General features: G+C 42.6%; 1 protein-coding gene, 1 long non-coding RNA gene and 1 pseudogene across 2 annotated transcripts in view; 2 read left to right on the top strand and 1 right to left on the bottom strand.

The window, feature by feature from the left end:
* HSPA4 (heat shock protein family A (Hsp70) member 4) overlaps positions 1 to 14,679 on the bottom strand; it is a 47,869-nt gene extending 33,190 nt beyond the window's left edge. The window contains 1 exon segment of the mRNA NM_001048016.1: positions 14,349 to 14,679. Within this exon segment, the coding sequence (NP_001041481.1) occupies positions 14,349 to 14,455 (107 nt within the window). The 5' untranslated portion in view covers positions 14,456 to 14,679.
* LOC119873997 lies at positions 1,635 to 4,807 on the top strand (annotated as a pseudogene).
* Positions 13,861 to 18,204, top strand: LOC102155353. The gene is made up of 2 exons (XR_005366672.1): positions 13,861 to 15,441; positions 15,848 to 18,204. It is a non-coding gene; the product is annotated as an uncharacterized LOC102155353 (long non-coding RNA).
* Positions 18,205 to 18,710: the final 506 nt, after the last annotated feature.

Genomic DNA, 18,710 nt, shown 5'->3' with positions numbered 1-18,710 from the left:
ATTACATCCAAGAGGATTACATCACCATAGCAGGCAACCTTTCTGAGTCTTAACTAAAAAGCCACACATTATAAAAGCGCACTGTAAATATTTTATTTTGATCTCTCCATTGAGTAAAACTATCTCTAAGAATGGCTGGTCCTCTTAGAATAATGGGAGTCCTGTCATTTAGATGTTGAAGCACAAGTCTGATGTGTTAACCATTAGTCCTAATAAGTTTATCTAAGTGACTAGGTAACAGATTATCTTATATCTATAATAGAATAGAATACTATCTAGCCAACCTCCACTATTCCTTACTCTTCAAGTCTGTTGCTCAAAATCCCAATATGAAATATTGTACCCTCTTACCAATACATCAATTAAATGTTCTTGCTTTCTCAAATAGCTTATAATTTCCCCTAGAGAACAGTCTATAAGCCATGAGAAGAACTCTTATCCTACTATGTATTAGTAAAAAATAATTTTCCTAGAACTAGCTTCCAAGGACTCACAAATTTTTTTTAAAGTTTACTATTTTTTTTTTTTTTTTTAAGTAATCTCTACACCCAACCTGGGGGCTCAAATTCACAATCCCAAGGTCAAGAAATTGCATGCTCTTCCAACTGAGCCAGTCAGGCACCACAAGGACTCACCATTTCCGACAATAAACTTCATTGTCGCTTGTGAACACCACATTCTTCTGTGAACACGTTCTTCCAAATCACCAATTCATACACTACCTGCATGTATTTGCAGTTTCATGCATGTGCAGCTTATTTTAGAAACCTAAGGCTCACAAGTATAACTACTTCAAAATACCATGTTTAAGCTTAGAAAGTCAGTTATATTGGAATTGATGGGTTTTGCTAGCATGGCCTCTATACTTCCCCATAGGTTTTTCATTCTCTCTTTTTTTAAGATCTTTTTAAAATTTTATTTATTTCCTCATGAGAGACACAGAAGGAGAGAGAGGCAGAGACTCAATCCAAGGTCTCCAGGATCACGCCCCAGGCTGAAGGCGGTGCTAAACCACAAAGCCACCAGGGCGGGCTGCCCTCTCTCTCTTTTAAGATTTTATTTATTCATGAGAGACACAGAGAAAGAGAGAGGCAGAGACATAGGCAGAGGGAAAGGCAGGCTCCACGCAGGAAGCCTGATGTGGGACTCGATCCCAGGATCACTGACTGAGCCAACAGCAGACGCTCAACCACTGAGCCACCCAGGCGTCCCAGTTTTTTCATTCCTATTAATCCCTCTGGAACCCTGCCCCACCCTCTACTCCCATTTATTTGACACCTCTCTTTCCAGTGGCTGCTTTCTTTCTTTCTTTCTTTTTTTTTTTTTTTTTTTTGGCTGCTTTCTTTCAAGCTAAAGATCAAATTCACTCCAAAGCACCCAAAAAATCCTAAAAGACAAAACTAAATCCTAAACAGTCTATTTTCTCCTCAATCTAGTAAAACCTTGTCCTCTTCCTCTTTTAGTAACAAGGAATGCACAAATTGCTGTGTATTACCCTCATTAAATCTTCAAAAAAAGCACTCCATCTCAGTTTACTGAGTCCAAAAAGATTATAAGTAAATTTATACAGGGTCACAATCTGAAAGCAATGGAGTCAAGACTCTAGGCCATTTCTCCATACTTACACTCTAGCTATGGCCCTATCTGTCCCAGACCCCAAGCTCTTCAAATTTAGAGTATATAAGCTCTGGAGCCATAATGCCTTGGTCCACATCTGACTACATTAGATGATCTACTGAGGATTATTTCACTTAGACAAACTTACTAGCAGCCCTGTGCAATCTGCCAGAATGCTGGGCCTCTCTGTGCCTCAGTGGCCTTTTCAACCCAATAGGTAAGAAGCCTTTAGTCGATCTCCCAGAGCAGGTGCAAGTAGCTATGCACTGTATAAATACAGCATAGCCTGGGATCTTATTAGATTTGCTCTGAACCCTAAACACTGCAGGCCCAGAAGATACTGGAGATAGCCTCCAAGAAACACAGGTGGTCAAGCTTAGCCTTTCTGCATATATATACACCTAATCACTAATTTTTTAAATGTTCTCGGTACCATAGGAATGCCTCTCCTATCACAGCTCTTGCTGCCCTTTAGGAAACTACTAAAGACCATTTATCCACTCCATTCACTCTCCACCCCAAAAAGGCCTTCTAGCCTAACCCTAACGATTTGGTAAACTCACATCTTTTCTAAAAAAGCCACCAGATCCCACCAACAACTCAACCCCAAGGTAAATTACAGGGCAGTGTTATCTATCTTCCATTCTTTACTGCAGTCCTTTAAAACTGAAACCTTCATCTCCTCAAAACAATTGCTGGCCCTAACAATAGAAAACATTAATGTTCTCAAGTTTATTATATATCCTGTTGGACAATTTTCTATTCTACCTGTTTAACCCTGAAGCCACCTTGCTTGTAATTATCTTTCAAACAAAACCAGTAATTGACAAAGCCCAGATGCTTTATGGTGGAACTTAAGGCTCAAACCACCCCAACCCCAACCCCTTTCCACCTGCATATCAAGCATAGTGAACCAATGCCAAGTTAGTCTTTCCATCTTCCTTGCTAGTACCACTTTTGCCACCTGAAATGCTCTCGTCCTTCTTTACCTCACTCATTCTCCAGAAATATTACCTACTTTGTGAGGCCTTCCCAATGGCCCTCAAGTAAAATTCAAATCATTTTTATCTCTTAAAACTTGTTAGAATTGCATACAGAATGCTGATACAGAACATCTCCATCTCAACAAATGTTCTATTGTACAGAGTTGGTCTAGGTAATATTCTCCCTTAAAGTCTGGTAACATTTTTACTTTTTTTTTTAAGATTTTATTTATTTATTCCTGAGAGCCACAGAGAGAGAGGCAAAGACACAGACAGAGGGGAAAGCAGGCTCCCCGTGGGGAGTCTTATATGGGATTCAGAATAAATAATCTTTTTTTTTTTTTTAAGATTTTATTTATTTATTCAAGAGAGACAGAGAGAGACAGACAGGGAGAGACAGAGACAGAGAAGAGCAGAGACACAAGCAGGGGAGAAGCAGACTCCATGCAGGGAGCCTGATGCGGGAGACTCAATCCCAGGACTCCAGGATCACGCCCTGGGCCAAAGGCAGGCACCAAACCACTGAGCCACCCAGGGATCCCCTTACTTTTAAAATCTACATCTGCCTTAACAGTAATAAGAGCTGCTTTGTAATTCTTGAAAAGCTAAATAAAAGTTTGTCTCGGGTCAAATTACAGCTGACCCTTCAACAAAACTGGTTTGAACTGTGGGGATCCACTTATAACATGGATATTCTGTGATACTCTACTGTAAATGTATTTTCCTTATTATTTTAATAACTTTTTCTCTAGCTTACTTTATTATAAGAATACAATACATAGTAGATACAATATACAAAATGTGTTAAACTGTTTCTGCTATAAGGCTGCCAGTCAACAGCACACTATTAGTAGTTAAGTTTTTGGTTTCCCAAGTCACCCCAACCCCAAAACTGTTCAAGAGTCAATCATATTCATCCTTTTTTGGCTCATACTCACACTACAAACAATTAACTTCTTAGAAAACAATCAAGTGTCACTACTGGAATGGCAATCTTCATATGATATAGCAGGCAAACAAGACCGCAAACAAGGCATAACTCCTGCCAAATATGGGGAAAGTCCACAGTCTTCTTATCCTAAGAAACCAATATCCTATCATTACAAAGCAATTCTTACATTCCTAAAAAGTTCTGTTAACAGTAAGCTTATCACACTAAAAAAAAGAAATGCTTAGCTTTTCCACTTTGCCATCAACTTTACTGTATTTACAGAGAGCTCAAACACCAGAATCAGTATGGGTCTATCCAACTCTCTTCTCTGCCTTTTCTAGCTGTGTGAATTCTGTTACTTAATCTCTAAAATTCTAAAATGGGGAAAATTAGGGCCTCGGCCTTAGCAGTTGAAGAGAGAGGGAGTAGGTCACAAAGGCATGAAGATAGGATCCTCCTCCTACCAAACACAAAAATCACTCTGATGAGAAGTCCAAGGATCATTCTAAATATAAAGGGGCCACCAAGATATAAAGGGGCCACCAAGGAGTGGAGCGAGAAGGATCTTGACAAGGATAAAACTTGGAACAAGGGCAGCACTTCCAGTGGTGGCAGCAGCACCAGGTCCTGATCCAGCTCTACCCCCAACACCAGGACAGGCTCCAGCAGTGATTCAAGGTCCCCCCTTCAGTGTCAAGCTGCTAGGGAAATACAGCACAACCTACAGCTCCAATTCCAGCAGCTTCTCTAGCTCAAGTACTTCTGGGCATTTGCATGACAACAGGCTGCATTCCCATTTCAAATCCAAAACACCCAAAAGAGATGAAAAGAAAAGGAAAAAGCAGAGTCCTTCCGCTAAACCAGCTCAAATGTCTATCAGGAGGCTCACTAGAAATGTGAGCAAGGACCACGTGATGATGATGGTCTCCACCTCTGGGAAAATTACTATGACTCAAATGCCTGTAGAAAGGATGTAACCCTATCTTTCTAAAGGCTATGCATCTGTGGAGTCTGAAAATCCAGATGAAGCCAAGAAGGTGCTAAAGGACATGGACGGAGAACAAATTGATGGCCAGATCACTGCCCACCGCTACCATCACTAGGACACCGCCCCCCCCCCCCCCCCCCCCCCAGGTAATTCAGCCCTCCCAGGAAAATGCTGCCATCGCCCTCCACATGGCAGGTCCTCTTCTCCCCATGCCCTCCAGGCGATGTCGCTCCAATGGCTGCTGCTGCCACAGTAGCCACTCCAGCTCCAACTTCTGCCAATAAATAGCCACTAGGCCCTATAACTTCTATCTCATCCACTCCAATTTTGTCACTTTCCTAGCCAAAGGAGAATTGGTAAGAAAAAATTACTTAGGGCAGGCTTTGAAGACAGCAACGGGGACATCTCCTCCAAAAGCAAAGTTCCAGCTGCAGGAGTGTTATTGTGGTTCAGGGCTGCGCCTATAAAGATGCCTTCCAGTTTTCTGGCTAGAAAGCTCCCATATTTTGAGTTCCCGAGAGAGTCAATTTAGTAGCAAAGCCAGCAGGGACAAGCAGGGTAGAAGTGTAGCCCCAACCTGCAGGTATGACTTTCATTTCCACAAATGACCAGGGGCTAGTCTGGTGGCCTGATCATGCCCTTGCTTGTTGGTCTGCAGAGCGTCTCAGGAAAAGGCGGACTTTCATGCAGCTGCTGTTCCTGCCAGCCTGGCCCTGCTCCCCTGGCCCTGTCCTTTCCCAGCCTCTAGGGTCAAACACCCCGTGTAAGTTACCGAAAATGGTTCTATTTTTACATGTACTCATGCACACACACCCACATCCCAGGTCTCCCTTTCTCTCTGAAATTGATGAGCAAGTTGAGAGCAAGCTCTGCAGGGTCATCACAGACCCCTCTATCGCAACTCTTGTTCATAGGGATCTTGCAGGCTACCTTGGCAAAACATACACTGCTTTTTTGGCTTTTTAACAGTCAGTATAAATTTTTTGTCTTGAGTCTTATAAACTTCTAGCATTTTAGGTGCTGTTCTGTTGTTTTTTTTTAAAGATGTTATTTATTTACATAAGAGAAAAAGAGAAAGCACAAGTAGAGTGAGGGGTGAGGGAGAAGCAGACTCCCCACTGAGCAGGGAGCCTGATGAGGGGCCTGAACCCAGGACTCCAGATCATGACCTGAGCCGAAGGCAGACCTTTAACTGACTGAGCCACCCAGGTGCCCCAGCACTGTTGTGTTTATACTTTGTCATGTAGGCTGAAAGGATTGTGCTGAATAAACCTGGGAATAGAATGCAGATTGCAAAAAATATATAAAAACATAAAATGGGGAAAATTATAACCCTACCTCATATACCTACTATAAAAATTAAATGTTGTTGATACACCATTTTGGGGGGTGGGATAGGGGCAGAGAGAGGGAGAGAGAAAATCTTAAGCAGGCTCCACACCCAGCACAGAGTGAAGGGTTCCATCTCCCAGCCTTGAGATGACCTGAGCCAAAATAAGAGTCAGACACCTAACCAACTAAGCCACCCAGGTGCTCCATGTTGGTCCACGTTTGAAGGATTTATATCAGAGATCGGCACATCATAAATAATAAAGTACTAGCGATTTTACCATTGTTCCACTGAAATCCTGGTTTAAATTCCACACAAAAATATACTAACTAGTTTGCTATGAAAGTTCTGCTTCACCTTTCCAAACTATTCATTAAAATCCAGTCAGCTAGCTTCAAAATCAACCCATGAAGAATAAAAAGTCCTACTTTCATCCAAAAAGAACTGAATAAGGGTAAATAGTTAAATAGCACAAAACAAAGGGTTTTTAAAAATAAAAGCTCAAAAAAATAAAAATAAAAAATAAAAAAATAAAAGCTCACACAAAGAAACCTAATATTTAAATGTGAAGAAATCCCAAAAGATTAAGTCAAATATTAGAGCCCATTCTAGAACCTAGTCCAGGGCTTTCTAGTTAGTTTAAGCTCATTGCAGAAAATTAGAAAACAAAAAGTATGACAAAGAAAAGAAACATCTGTAATTCTACAACCACCCGCCCCTGCCCCCACCACGCATGGCCACCATTAGCATTTAAGTAAACACTCCTATACAATGCTAACAGATATAGTTAAGTCGTGATCTAAAAAATCTTCAGTGGCTGATTTATTCCACTAGGATTTTTACAAGCAACAAGTACGGAACAAAATATTTAAAAATTTATCTACTACTCCCCACTCACCAGGAACTTCCAATATCTGCACAGAGCCTGCATCCAATCTTTAGCTATGGCAGTGTCTCTTTCATCCAAGCAAGGTCAAGCTCCCACACCTGTTCTTTTGCCAGTGAAGTCTAGCAATCTATACTTGATTTTCCCAAATGCTCAATACTACTATGGTCCAATTTTATAAATGAAGATCTGATTCAAGATCCCTGGGTGGCGCAGCGATTTGGTGCCTGCCTTTGGCCCAGGGCGCGATCCTGGAGACCCGGGATCGAGTCCCACGTCGGGCTCCCGGTGCATGGAGCCTGCTTCTCCCTCTGCCTGTGTCTCTGCCTCTGTGTGTGTGACTATCATAAATAAATAAAAATTAAAAAAAAAAAAAGATCTGATTCAAGTCATATTAATGTATCCAGAAACATAACTGGTAAATATAAGCATCCAAGATTCAAAATCAGGACTACCAGACTCCAGACCCCATATGTGCCTTTTTTTGTACTGCCAAGCAAACCAATTAGATTTAGTACTACTTCTATACCTTCAATTAGACCATCCCGATCTTTCCATCCATGTGTTTTAACCCCATGTGCTCAAGTCCCACCCCTGCCTTTTCTATCACTCCACTCCCCCAACGTAACCTCTCCTCTGCACTGATACTTTAAGTCTGTACTTAATAACCCATCCATAACTGTACTTATTTTCTTATTTACCATTGCTTTACATCATTCATATTTACACCTAGAATGGTTACATCTCTAGACATCAAGAATCTTTATCCTAGACTTCCTCTCTATGCCACACCATTCCAATTCAATGCTGCTAAAAACAGACACTTGCTACCTGACATTACTGTTACTCCACTCCCAAGTACAGGTTGGTAGTTTAGTTCAAGACTCCTCTATTCCAGGACGCCTGTGGCTCGGCGGTTAAGCTCCTGCCTTCAGGCCGGGGTGTGATCCTGGAGACCTGGGGTCGAGTCCCACATCCGGCTCCCTGCATGGGGTCTGCTTCTCCCTCTACCTATGTCTCAGCTTCTGTGGCTCTCGTGAATAAATACTAAATAAATAAAACCAAAAAAAGACTCCTCCTCTGTTCTAATCATCAGATCCTAGAAATAATCACCTTTTTAGGCCAGAGAATAACACAGTTCTCCCTTTCCTGGGTAAGAGATACTAGTGACCAAATATTTATGCACATTCTAATGGGATGTTATGAACAGCTGCAATCAACACAGATCCTTAAAAGGCAGTTTCATGTTTGTAAGAATGTGTAGAACTGCTCTTGAGATATTTAGAACAGCTGTTGCTCTAATTCTTAACTGATATAAAAAAATGAGCTTATCAGAGAACCCACAATAACATTTAGATTATCAAATAACAGATTTAAGCAAAATTGTCATGGAAAAGATTACGTGAGTTAGAGTATCGCTTACGGCCTTAGCCCTGAACAAGAAAGTACCCCAAAAACCTGACATCAAACAGACCAAACTCACACTTAGGATACACAGTTCCCTAAAGCACAGCAAATTCTCCAATCAGGAAGATGCACACATTAAAAGCTATAAACTATGAACCCTTCAGGCAAACTTCAATAGTTTTCATTTTATTATTCCAATATATATATATCATTAAATGAAGAGGAATAGTAAAAAAAAAAAAAAAAAAGTACAAAAAGTACTAACAGCAATACTAGAAAACACCTGAGCGATATTTACTGTGAACAGCTTTACACTAAACACTTTAGTTTCAGCTCATTATAATCTTTACAATGCCCAGTGAGAGAATCACTTATCTTCCTGTTATAAATTAATCCCTTAAATTTGTGTGAAGTATCCTGGTGACAGTCCTTTAAGAATACATTGCTGACTCTTGAATAGTATGGTCTGAAATGCGTGGGTCCATGTATGGATAGATTTTTCAATACAATACAGTAGTATAAATGGATTTCCTCTTATGATTCTACTAACATTTTCTTTTCCCTAGCTTACTTTGAGAATACAATATAGAATATATATACAGAATACATGTTAACTATTTACATTTTCAGTAAGTAAGGCTTTTGGTCAACAGCAGGCTACTAGCGATTCAGTTTTTGGGAAGTCAAAAGTTTTTATACATAGATTTTTGACTGCACAAAAGTCAGCATCCCTAACCCCACATTGATATACAGGTTCAAATGTGTATTCTTTGCACTAGCAAATTCACATCTGTAACTCTACCCAACAAAAATAAAAGCATTAACAAGTAAATCCAATTATAAAGACTATTTTCCAATTAACTGTTTATTACAAAACTTAGAAATAACCTGCTTGAAAAAAAATGTTACAGCCACGATGAAGAACATTATACATTTAAGAAGGTAGAGATTGATATTTACTGACTCTGAAAGAGGTCTAAAACATATGTGAAAGAAAATTTACAAAATATAATATGATCCTATTTAACATACCCACCCCCCCATGTAAATTTGTAGAAGTATGGGGAAAAGGTACGCACGGATATACAGCCAACAGCAAATAATGAGAAGGACAAGAACTTCAGCATTTTAGTCTTTTTATTGTTACAACAAACACATATCTTGTTAAAATGTTTTCATTTAGGAAACCCAACTGAGAGCCTACGATATAAAGTTCCTGTCGATTAGTCTACCAATTTTGTATACAAGATTCTGTTATAGCTCCTTAATGATTCTAAGGAACTACTTTCACAACTGGCAATCAAACATATACAGGAGAATGGTGTAAGCAATGTGAACTTTAGTTAACAAATCAACTTTCCTTTTCTTTAAATCCAAAAGACTCAAGATCCTACTGCTATACTTAGCTCTACACAACACGTAAAAAAAAAAAAAAAAATTTACTTCATAGGAATATGTTTCTTGCACCAGTTATATATATGTTAATATTCCAGTTAACCAGAAAGTACATACTTTCAGCTTCTGCTCTCTCAAGGGCAGCTAATAGACAATTTCATCTCTTTAAATTCCTAATATATCACTTTATTAGGAACTAAGTCCATGAAAATCATAATATAAACAATTCACATAGAGAAATTATTTTAAGTAATTCATTTCTACCCTATAAGTTGTTCTTTTTGGAAAGTATGGGCCAATTCTTCAGTAATGTCTGGCACTCCAGTAACATTTTTATTCCAAAGCTTTAAGGTTGTACCTTTCTAGTGTAATAATCCTACTAAATATATAAATAGGTTCCTCATCTTACTCCAAAGCCTATGATCAAAAAACATTTACATGGATGCTCCTAATTTAAACCTCCAAAGTTTATCTCAAAGCCACCCACACCTCCCTCCCATGCTACACTAGTGGAGAACAGCTCCCACATGGACTAAATACTTCCCTAACCTAAGTAGCACCCTACTTCTTCCTCTTCCCAGATAAAACCATTCTCCATGAAAATAGCAAACCATATTTTTAAAATTTAAACTGCACTGGGCAGCCCGGGTGGCTCAGCGGTTTAGCGCTGCCTTCAGCCCCCAGGCATGATCCTGGAGACCCGGGATCAAGTCCCACGTCGGGCTCCATGCATGGAGCCTGCTTCTCCCTCTGCCTGTGTCTCTGCCTCTCTCTCTCTCTCTCTCATGAATAAACAAAATCTTTAAAAAAAATTTTTTTAACTTCATCAACTCTCACTGCACCTAAATAAAAATCCTCAACATGATTTACAAAGTCCTGCCTAACTCCTCTCCAATCCGTCTCACACCATTCTCACAAGTGGCTCAAGATTAGTTATGATCTTCTCAGTCTGTCAAGTGTGCCAGGCAGTCTGAATGCCTCTGGTCTCCCTCACTAGCTGTTCCTTCTGCCTTAATCAACTCTTCCTTAGACCCACCCACCAGGTCCATGTAAATTTCTACTCACTCTCCAGGTCTCAACTTAAATGGCACTTCTTTAAAAGCACCTTTCATTCATCCAATTTAAAATAAGCTCCCCCCAATCCCATCATCCTATTCTGTACTTTCCCATCTGGATCTTCACCAGTTGGTAATTACATCTTTGTTTAGCATCTGGCTTTTTTTTTTTCCACTACTCCTGTCCATGATGGCAGGATCTTGTTTATTCGTTCAGAGTACTTCTAGTACTTCTAATGCTTAACACAATGGCTGACATATTGGAGGCACTCAGCAGTTGCTAAAATGAAGCAAGCCTGTACTTGGTGGAAAAGCAAGGGTCTCTTCTGGACAAGAGTCAACCAGATCCTCAAAAACTGAATCGAAAAACTATTACACCCACTATGTGAAATGAGGTACTTCCAACACAGCCAAACCTCCAGAATCTGCATCTCACTTCCACTAAAGCAAACCCACATCATAGTCTCTGTGTACCTGAGACAAAAATCCATTTTCCTTTACTACAAAAATTAATCTTTCCATTCTCGTTTTCTACTTAGGGACTCCAAGAAAGAAATTTAAGCTAATCAAAAGCATAGTTCAAAAATTACTTTCCTAGACGTTCCTGGAAAATATAAAATATAGGTTAAATCATATAAGGAAAACCATTTAAAGTATTTAAGTAGTATTTTCTTATCACAATTACGTGATGTATCTGGTCACACATAATCTAGTCACTAAGACAAACTTAATTTCAATTTGGAAAAATGAATCTTTTTGTATGTGAAACAATTTTCAGTCCCAAACAATGGAATTTTTGATAACTGTTAAAGCTGTTGTTTGCCTTTAAAAAGGGGGGGAAGGGGGCATAACATAGTCTAAAAAAAAAAAAAAAAAGACAGGAACACTGTTAGTTCCAATATTGGGGAATTCTCCTCCCTCTAGATCAAAATTATGTTCAAATCTAGGCAGGAAAGGACCAAAAATGTTAAGCACCTGACTCAGTGCACCAGCCTTTTTAAATTTCTTAGGGAAGACTATCTTTACAAACTTGGATCTGGAGAGGAAGACAGTATCAAATAAAAAATTAATGCTTAAATACTCAAAAATAAACCCGTGCTTAAAAAAAAAAATCAATAAACAATACCTTCCCTGCAATTAGAACATAAAACTCATTGTTAAAAACTATAAAAAATAGGGGGTACTGGTGTGTGACAGCTAATGAGTACAGGACTTCTTTTGGAGTCATGAAAATGTTTTTAAATGGATTGTAAGGGGATCCCTGGGTGGCGAAGCGGTTTGGCGCCTGCCTTTGGCCCAGGGCGCGATCCTGGAGACCCGGGATCGAATCCCACATCAGGCTCCCGGTGCATGGAGCCTGCTTCTCCCTCTGCCTGTGTCTCTGCCTCTCTCTTTCTCTCTGTGACTATCATAAAAAATAAATAAATAAATATTTAAAAAATAAATAAATAAATTGATTGTAGGGATAGTTGCAGTATTGTGACTACACTAAAAACTGGAAGTGTATGCTTTAAACAGGTATAAACTATATGTGAATACTCTATAAGGCTCTGAAAAATTATAAATTAATTGACAAAGGGACATCAAATCACATTTTAGGATCTGGGATGGGTTTTCAAAGAAGCACCTGGTCTAGGTCTAAAACAAGAGGCAGAAATTTGACAAATGTAATGGAAATGTTGTGGGTCTCTGGGCAGCAAAAATCAGTGGAGGTAGCAATCTAGTTTGGCTACCAAACTCCTGAAGGGTGACCAACATCAGGGGGGAAGATAGACCTTGGAACAGAAAACTTTTTTTTTAAATTTTTATTTATTTATGATAGTCACGGGGGGGGGGGGGGGGGCAGAGGGAGAAGCAGGCTCTTTTTTTTTTTATTTTTATTTATTTATGATAGTCACAGAGAGAGAGAGAGAGAGAGAGAGAGAGAGAGGCAGAGGGAGAAGCAGGCTCCATGCACCGGGAGCCCGGTTGTGGGATTCGATCCCGGGTCTCCAGGATCGCACCCTGGGCCAAAGGCTGGCGCCAAACCGCTGCGCCACCCAGGGATCCCTTTGGAACAGAAAACTTGAAAGGCCATCTGACAAATAGTAAGAGAACCTAGAAAATAATAAACTTCCTAAAAGATTTTGCCCCAGGGGCACCTGGGTGGCTCAATGGTTGAGCTTCTGTCTTTGGCTCAGGTCTTGCAGTGATCCTGGTGATCCTGGGATCAAGCCCCGCACTGGGCTCCCCGCAGGGAGCCTGCTTCTCCCTTTGCCCGTGTCTGTCAAAAATAAATAAATAAAATGTTTTAAAAAAAGAAAAAAATGGGACGCCTGGGTGGCTCAGTGGTTGAGCGTCTGCCTTCGGCCAAGGGCGTGATCCCCAAGTCCTGGGATCGAGTCCCACATCAGGGAGCCCACTTCTTTCTGCCTAGGTCTCTGCCTCTGTCTCTCATGAATAAGTAAATGAAATTTAAAAAAAAAAAAAAGGATAGGGATCCCTGGGTGGCGCAGCGGTTTAGCGCCTGCCTTGGCCCAGGGCGCGATCCTGGAGACCCGGGATCGAATCCCATATCGGGCTCCTGGTGCATGGAGCCTGCTTCTCCCTCTGCCTATGTCTCCGCCTCTCTCTCTCTCTCTCTCTCTCTGTGTGTGACTATCATAAATAAATAAAAATTAAAAAAAAAAAAAATAAAAAAAAGGATAGAGGGGATCCCTGGGTGGCTCAGCGGTTTCGCGCCTGCCTTTGGCCCAGGGCGCGATCCTGGAGTCCCGGGATCGAGTCCCGCGTCGGGCTCCTGGCATGGAGCATGCTTCTCCCTCTGCCTCTCTCTCTCTCTCTCTATCATAAATAAAAATAAATAAATAAATAAAATAGGAAAGAAAGATTTTGCCCCCAAAACTGGTACCTCTACAGTAAAAAGCAGACTTTTTTTACCCAAGGAAAGACTTGAGTGAGTCACGACTTCTTAGAGCTGAGTCTATACTGGTCCCTTAACATACTATAGGCTCTAAAAGTCAAAGTGAGACCCTGAGTCATTCATTAACAATTGCGGCCAACACCCTGGTTGGAATGTATTAACTATGAAAGTGAAACGCTGTTAGGTGTGGACCCGCAAATGACCCAACAGAGTTCAACATACCGAAACAATGTGAAAAGCCGACGTGAACGGAAAGGTATCAAAAAAACACATTGACTTCACAAAGTAATTTTTTTTTCTTTTTTTTTTTTTGGTAGCTGTGCGTTCCACCGCGAGCCCGAGCCTCCGGTGCCCTGGCTCCCTCTTCCGGGTGCTGCCCCGCCCCCACTCACGTGGGATTCTGGCCGCTCCATCTTCACGCCGCCGGCAGACACTAGAACCCGTTCGATTCAACTAACTTTTATTAGGCGCCTGCTGTGTGCAAAGCCCTGAACTCTGTAGTAGGCTGAAGAAACGGCAGTGCGCCCCGGGCCTGGCCTCCGCCCTCTGAAAGAACTCGGTCCGCTAGACATCCGTGCCCTCCGCTGCCTTCCCTCCAGCTCCCACCCGTGCCCTCCGCTGGCAGGAGCACCCGCGCAGAGCCCTCGCTCAACCGGCAGGCCGCTAGGAAGAGGCATCGCCGCCGGCGCACACCCTCGAGGCGAGCCGTGGCCACCAGCGACCTGACACCCAGCGGGGTGTCCTTACCCACCAGGACTCCCGGCCCGCGCTCCCCAAGCCCGCGCGGGTCGCAGACCAGAGCAGGCGCTACCTCCCCACCCCGAGCGCACGCGGCCGGACCGCCCCACACTCACGGCGTGCAGCGGTCGCTGTACTCATTAGCGATCGTCTCGATGCCGCCGGCGCGGGCCACGGCGACGTAGCAGCTCTGGAAGCCCAGGTCTATCCCCACGACCGACATGGCGCCGGCTACAGTTCGGGCTCAAGCCCAGGTCCGGCCGGCGAAACGGGACACGGACCCAGGTGGGGCTGGCGCGCGGAGTGCGGGCCGCGTGGGCCGGGGGCCGGGGGCTGGCGGGGGACGTGAGGGAGCCCTCGCGGGCGCGTAGGTCCCTGGGAAGGGAGCCGCCGCGGAGAGCGCTGCTCAGGCCGGCTCCGGCTCAGCGGCCGCAGAAGAGGCGCCGGTAGCGGGGGCGGAGAAGATCTCGAAAGATCTCGTCGCGACGAGAGTAAAGCCGTAGCGCGAGAACTGCGAAGGAGAAGCGTGATCTCGCGAGACCCCGGCTCAGACGCTTTTCCTTCTGAAGTTCCGCCCCCAGTTACGACGAGCCTACGTCATGTCCAGGCAGGAAAACCTCGGAAGGGATGGAGCGGGTGAGAGAGGGGTGGGAAGCCAATTGAGCCTGCGCGCAAAGCCCGCCGCAGCGACTCCCAATGGCGGCCGAAAGCAGTGGGGCGCCTTGCCTTCTAGAAGAAAGTAGGAGAGCCAGCTTGAGGCAAAATACCGAAGAGGCCGTTGGCCTACTTCCGCCGTTTTTCTGCATCAAAGAAACTTCCGGTGATGGGACCTCCTGCGCCCCACTTTGTGTTGCGCCCCCAAAATGGAAGCGCAGACTAAGCTTCAGAACCCAGAGAGTCTGCGCCCTTAGGGCGGGTCGGCCCGTTGAGGACCAGGCTGCCCTTGGAAAGAGGCCCTGAGACGGGCCTTAGGTAGGTCTCTGTCCAAGTCCGAGACAGCGCCCTCCCCGGCGGAGAACGGGAATCGTCTCGGTCGCACTGGCGTGGTTTTTCTCAGTCTTGCCTCACCGTTCTCTAAGCTGCTGACGCCCTTAGAGGCCGATAAGACTTAAAACTTGAAATCCCCAACACAATCCAAGCACCTGTCCTGAGCTGAATGCAAGAGTCACAGATGGATGATACGCTACCTAGGTCCGCTCAGACCAGCCAGTAAGTGACAGGATTACTTGAGGCTAATGAATCTTAAACTTTAGGGCCCCTCACTTCCGGAGTGTTCCAGGAGCTGGCGAACTCCATCCTGCCATCGGAAAGCAACTCTAGATAATAAGAATTTATTCTCTCTTAAGATTTTATTTATTCATGAGAGATAGGGAGAGAGGCAGAGACCTAGGCAGAGGGAGAAGCAGGCTCCCTGCGTGGAATCCGGTGCAAGACTTGCGCCCAGGACCCTGGATCATGATCTGAGCCAAAGGCAGACGCTCAACGACTGAGCCACCCAGGTGTCCTTATTTCTGATAAATTGATTGAAGAGATCTCAGTGGGGGAATCTGTATCTCCAAGTCTCCAGTAACTGTGATTCTTTTGTCCTAAATACTTTGTGACTTTTTTTTTAAAGGATTTAAATGTATAATATAAGCTTCAACCTCCCAAAACCCGAATCCCACCGGCCTTGAGGACAGCTAAAAAAGTAAAATGAATCCCAATACAAGGCGGCAAGTGTTATGTGCAAAATGGAGGCGGCTAGGAGGACTTTACAGAAAGGCAAAAGCCTGCTTTCAAGTTGTGGAAAAAAAAAAACACAGCTTAGCATGGTTTGCTGAAAACTACAAAAACTGATGTATTGCTGAAACGGAGACTGAGTTGAAGATCTCAACCTTAAGGCTAGAACAATCGGATCTTTTAATGAATGAGCCAAGAAGAAAGTACATTTTCTCAAATCTCCATTTCTCACACACACACCCTCAGTCTCCTGGAGCAGTGCCCAAAGGCCAGATTGTTTGCCTGTACCCTTGCAAAGTACCACACAGTTCTTATATTTTGGCTAAACTGAACATGCTTTGTCTTCAACACCAAGTACTGAGTGCTACCTAAAGTGGGAGGGAGGTGGGTAATAGGAGTACAGGCAGCAAGAAAAGGCCTTTGAGCATAGAGAACAGGGATAAACAGATACTCTACACCCATGTTTATGGCATTATTCTCAATAGCCAAAAGGTGAAAACAACCCAAAAAATCACTGATGCATGAATGGATTTTTAACGATGTATACATGCAATGATATACTATTCAGCCTTAAAAAGGAATAAAACTCTTTAACACATGTTACAACATGGCAGAACTTTAAAAACGTTATGCCAAGTGAAAGAAGTCTGACAGGAAAGGATAAATTTTGTATGATTCAATCTATAGGAGGAAACTTTAGAGGATGCTTTTGGGCAATCAACTTGAACTATGTAAGCCTGAGAAAGGAGGAAGGCCTCCTGGCTGATACAGTCCCATTAGGCAACCCACCTCAAAACAGCCATAAGCGCTAACTGACCAATGGGTTATTTACACCCATTTGTTGTAAATCAGGCACCAAAAAAGGAAAATGCTGTGAGTTCCCATACTCTCACCTTTCCTCTTGTACAGCAGCCCCCTAGCACTGCCTCGGGGCAATCTCTGTTTTGCTGTCCTGCCCACCACTTCATTGGGGAGTCTTCAGTAAATTTCTACCTCCTTTGTTCTGCCTTTGGTGAAAGAATTCACCCGATCTGGTTGCCCCACATTTGGTGGCCCCCATCCAATATCGACATGCCACAGAAATCAGTAGGCAAATTCATGGAGACAGAAAATAGAACAGTGGTTAGCAAGGGCTTACGAGTAGAGGGGAATGAAGAGCTACTGTTTAATGGGCATAAAGTTTTGGTTTGGGATAATGTAAAAGTTCTGGAGATGTATATTACTGGTGGTCACACAATAGTACAAATGTATATGTAATGCCACTGATATATATACTTTTAGATGGTCAAAATGATAATTATGTGTAATTTACCACAGTAAAAAAAAAAAAAAAAAAAAAAAGGTTGACCTTGACCTTCTGTCTTATATTTGTGTCCTACCTAGGAGGATATCAATGGCACCAAGAACAGTATTGGCCTTTGTAATGACAGAGTCCTGTGTCTGCCCACTCTGGGTTATAAGCACTGGGCAGACAGAGACCAGGCTGCCATAGGCTGAAGTGACTTTTCTACTTAAAATATCAGTAGGTCTGGGGGAACCTGAATGGCTCAGTCAGTTAAGCATCTGACTTCTGCTCAGGTCATGATCTTGGGGTCATGGGACAAAGCCCCATGTCAGGCTACCACTCGGTGGGGAGTTTGCTTATCTCTCTCCCTCTCCCTATGCCCCCCTCCTCACTCGTGCTCCCTCTCTTTCTCTCAAATAGATAATCTCTAAAAAAGAAAATATCACTAGGTCTGGGTTATGAATTCTTGCCTTCCTTCTTGTGGGAGACCTCCCCAGCCTTTAACTAAACTGGCAAAAATGTACAACCGTATCTTTTTGTGTTCCACCATCATACCTACCTACCTTATTTGCCCTGGCTCTGCTTTCAGTTTAAAATACCATTGGCCCTATCAATCTTTTTAATGATTTGTCCTTCTCAAAATAAAACATAACATCAGTCACAGAGAGTACTCATCCTGTTATAAATAGTTTCCTGGATCATCAAACTTATAGCTCAAGAAGCTATTCTGGGATGTTTAAGTAAATGAAGTCAGAAGAAAAGTTATTTAAGAATTCTGAGGAATCTAAAGTGACAAGTTTCCAAGAACCACAATAGTGAAGCAATGAAGCTGCCAGAACATTTCATATTGAAGGCATCATGGTTGCAGCAAAATTCCTTTTATTCAGCAGAGCATCTTGAGAATTGTAGAAGGAAGTTATTGCAGGCATTTCTCTGATACAATGATTAAATTTAGTTTTAAGCAATCAGGAAGGTGTCTGTTTTAAATATACAGTGTTAATAGACTGCCCACCATGAAACAAAAGGTTTTCAGTTGGGAATTCATAATCTTCCCTGCCAAGTGTCCAGTGGAATCTTGTCCTACACCCTGAAGCAGCTTCAGGTACAAGCTCTGGTAATGGTATTTTCAGCCCTCCATGAAGTCACACTGAGTGGACAAAGTGCCCTTAACCCAGCAAGCACTCCTTTCTTAAACTCTAACATTCTAGCAACTCAGTAATAGTGGTAATTATCTCATCTCTAGAATCTCTAGATCCTACATCATGGGCAATGGTGCTGAGTGATTTGGATATCATAATTCAATTAATCTTCAGAGCAAACCCATAGTAGGTGTTATTTTCCAGTTTTATAGATGAGAAAACAGATCTGATGAGGTTAAAGAACTGGTTCAAAGTCACACAACTTTCCTGACTTCAACATTGGTCTCCTACAACTATACCACTCTAAGTTCATGTTCTTTGCAAAGGGTCACTGA

Source organism: Canis lupus, chromosome 11, assembly GCF_011100685.1.
Source record: "Canis lupus familiaris isolate Mischka breed German Shepherd chromosome 11, alternate assembly UU_Cfam_GSD_1.0, whole genome shotgun sequence".
Taxonomy (NCBI): Eukaryota; Metazoa; Chordata; class Mammalia; order Carnivora; family Canidae; genus Canis; species Canis lupus.
Note: the sequence above shows the minus strand (reverse complement) of the source record. Positions and strands in the feature narration are given on the sequence as shown.